This window comes from Geospiza fortis, unplaced genomic scaffold, assembly GCF_000277835.1.
Source record: "Geospiza fortis unplaced genomic scaffold, GeoFor_1.0 scaffold1573, whole genome shotgun sequence".
NCBI classification, from domain to species: Eukaryota; Metazoa; Chordata; class Aves; order Passeriformes; family Thraupidae; genus Geospiza; species Geospiza fortis.
In genome coordinates, this window is record NW_005054863.1 from 36,650 (window position 1) to 39,555 (window position 2,906).

At 40.9% G+C, this 2,906-nt stretch overlaps 1 protein-coding gene across 1 annotated transcript in view; it reads right to left on the bottom strand.

The window, feature by feature from the left end:
- The window catches only part of ABCF1 (ATP binding cassette subfamily F member 1), a gene marked incomplete at its 5' end in the record, with an annotated part of 17,719 nt that overhangs the window by 5,049 nt on the left and 9,764 nt on the right, over positions 1-2,906 (bottom strand). Inside the window, 3 exons of the mRNA XM_031065553.1 lie at positions 139-153; positions 429-541; positions 2,328-2,452. Coding sequence (XP_030921413.1) covers positions 139-153; positions 429-541; positions 2,328-2,452 — 253 coding nt within the window. The remainder of the gene's footprint in view (positions 1-138; positions 154-428; positions 542-2,327; positions 2,453-2,906) is intronic.

Consider the following 2,906-nt stretch of genomic DNA (forward strand, 5'->3'; position numbering starts at 1 on the left):
GGGGTATTTTTTTGTTTTTTCAGGTTTTTTTGGGGTTTTTTGGGGGGTTTTTAGGGGTTTTCCTGGGGAATTTTGGGGGGTTTTTGGAGTAGGTTTTGGGGAAGTTTGGGGTTTTTGGGGGCGATTTTCTGCTGCCTCCTTCATCTGCTTCTCCTGGAATTTGGGGGAAATTCTGGAGTTTTTGAGAAAATCTGGGGGTTTTTGGAGTTTATTTGGGAGTTTTTTTGGGGGAGAATTTGTGATTTTTTTGGGGGGCAATTTTGGAGTGGTTTTTTTGGGATTTTGAGGGGCATTTTGGGGTTTTTTGGGGGGATTCTGGGATTTTTAAGAGACTTTTTGGATTTTTAAGGGATTTGGGGTTTTTGGGGGGGATTTTGTGATTTTTTTGGGGGGGTTTTGGGTTTTTTTGGGGGTTGAGGAGCCCTCACCGCCTGCTTGGTTGATTTCCCCCCGGCTTTGAGGTCCCTCAGTTTCTTCTCCTGTTTCTCAAACTGTTTCAGCAGCTCCTTCTGCTTCTGCTGGTACATCTTCTTAAAAGTCACTGAAAATGGGAAATTTGGGGCAACTTTCAGGAATTTTCCGGAATTTTTTGCGATTTTGGGCCGTTCCCGACCCCTCCATTCCAATTTTCCCTTTTTTTCCCTGTTTGCTCCCAATATCCCAAATTCTCTCTTCCATTCCTCATTTCCTCCCTCCTTTATTCCCAATTTTTCCTCCCCCTTTTTTTCCCAATTTGCCCCCAATTCCCATCCCCTTCTTGATCTGTTTTTCCCTTTTTTTCTGCCTTGTTTCCGTTCCAAATTTCCCCAATTTCCCCAATTTCCAGCCCCATTTTTCCCTCATTCCCATTCCCTGGTTTTCCCCCTTTATTCCCAATTTTCCCTTCTCCCATTTCCCTTTTTTTCCCCAATTTCCCCCAATTTTTCACCTTTTTTTCTATTCCCATTCCCAATTTTCCCAATTTCCAGCCCCATTTCCCTCTTTTTTTCCCCATTCCCCCCCCCTTTATTTTTTCCTGATTTTTCCACCCAAAATTCCCAAAATTCCCAGACTCTCTTTCCAATTTTTTCCGCTTTTTCCCATTTTTGCCATTTCTCCACCCAAAATTCCTGCAATTCCCACATTTCTCACTGCAACTCCCACAGCAGCAGAATCACGGGGAACCCAGCTGGATCAGCCCCCATTTCTCCATTTTTATCCAAAATTTTTTGCTATTTTTTTTCCTGGTTTTTTCCCATTTTTTCCCCATTTTTCCCCAATTTCCCCGTTTTTTGCCCCAAATCTCACTGTAATCCCCCTGGAGCAGTGCAGCTTCTGCCTGTCCAGCTGGATCAGTTCCCATTTCCCCATTTTATTCCCTTTTTTCGCCATTTTTTCACCGTTTTTCCCTTTTTTTTTTTCTTTTTTTTCCGGTTTTTCATTTTTCCCCAATTTCCCTGTTTTTTGCCCCAAATCTCACTGCAGTTCCCGTGGCAGCAGTGCAGCTTCTGCCTGTCCAGCTGGATCAGCTCCCATTTCCCCATTTTATTCCATATTTTTGCCGTTTTTTCACCGTTTTTTCCCGTTTTTTCACCGTTTTTTCCCGTTTTTTCTTCTCGCCCCAAATCTCACTGTAGTTGCCCCTGTAGTAGTGCAGTTTCTGGCTGTCCAGGTGGATGATGTCAGTGCAGACGTCGTCCAGGAACCCCTGGTCGTGGGACACCACCAGCAGCGTCTTCTTCCAGCTCTGCAGGTAACTGAAACGGGGGCAAAAACCGCGATTTTGGGAAAAAGGGCAAATTCGGGGTGGAAACCAGAGATTTAGGGGAAAAAAAATGGAATTTTGGGGAAAAAAACCTGGGAATTTTGGGGGGAAAAAGAATTTTTAGGAGAAAATGGGAATTTGGGGGAAAAATGGGAATTTTGGGAGAAGAAATGGGAATTTTGGGGAAAAATGGGAATTTTGGGGAAAAATAGGAATGTGGAGGGAAAAGAAAATCTTTAAAAAGTTAAAAAAATAAAATCCCCCAAAGTAAAAAAAAAAATTGTAAAAAACAAAAGGAAATTCCCAAAAATCCCCTCCAGAAATATATAAAAAAAAAAAAAAACCAAAAAAAAAAAAAAAAAAAAAAAAAACCCCCCAAACCAAACCAAAACAAAAAAAAAAAAAAAACAAACAAAAAAAAAAACAGCAGTGCAGCTTCTGCCTGTCCAGCTGGATCAGCTCCCATTTCCCCATTTTATTCCATATTTTTGCCATTTTTTCACCGTTTTTTCCCGTTTTTTCACCGTTTTTTCCCGTTTTTTCGTTTTTTCCCAATTCCCCCGTTTCTCGCCCCAAATCTCACTGTAGTTGCCCCTGTAGTAGTGCAGTTTCTGGCTGTCCAGGTGGATGATGTCGGTGCAGACGTCGTCCAGGAACCCCTGGTCGTGGGACACCACCAGCAGCGTCTTCTTCCAGCTCTGCAGGTAACTGAAACGGGGGCAAAACCCGCGATTTTGGGAAAAACGGCAAATTCGGGGTGGAAACCAGAGATTTAGGGGAAAAAAAATGGAATTTTGGGGAAAAAACCTGGGAATTTTGGGGGGAAGAAAAAGGAATTTTGGGGGAAAAAAGAATTTTTAGGAGAAAATGGGAATTTGGGGGAAAAATGGGAATTTTGGGAGAAGAAATGGGAATTTTGGGGAAAAATGGGAATTTTGGGGAAAAATAGGAATGTGGAGGGAAAAGAAAATCTTTAAAAAGTTAAAAAAATAAAATCCCCCAAAGTAAAAAAAAAAATTGTAAAAAACAAAAGGAAATTCCCAAAAATCCCCTCCAGAAATATATAAAAAAAAAAAAAAACCAAAAAAAAAAAAAAAAAAAAAAAAAACCCCCCAAACCAAACCAAAACAAAAAAAAAAAAAAAACAAACAAAAAAAAAAAC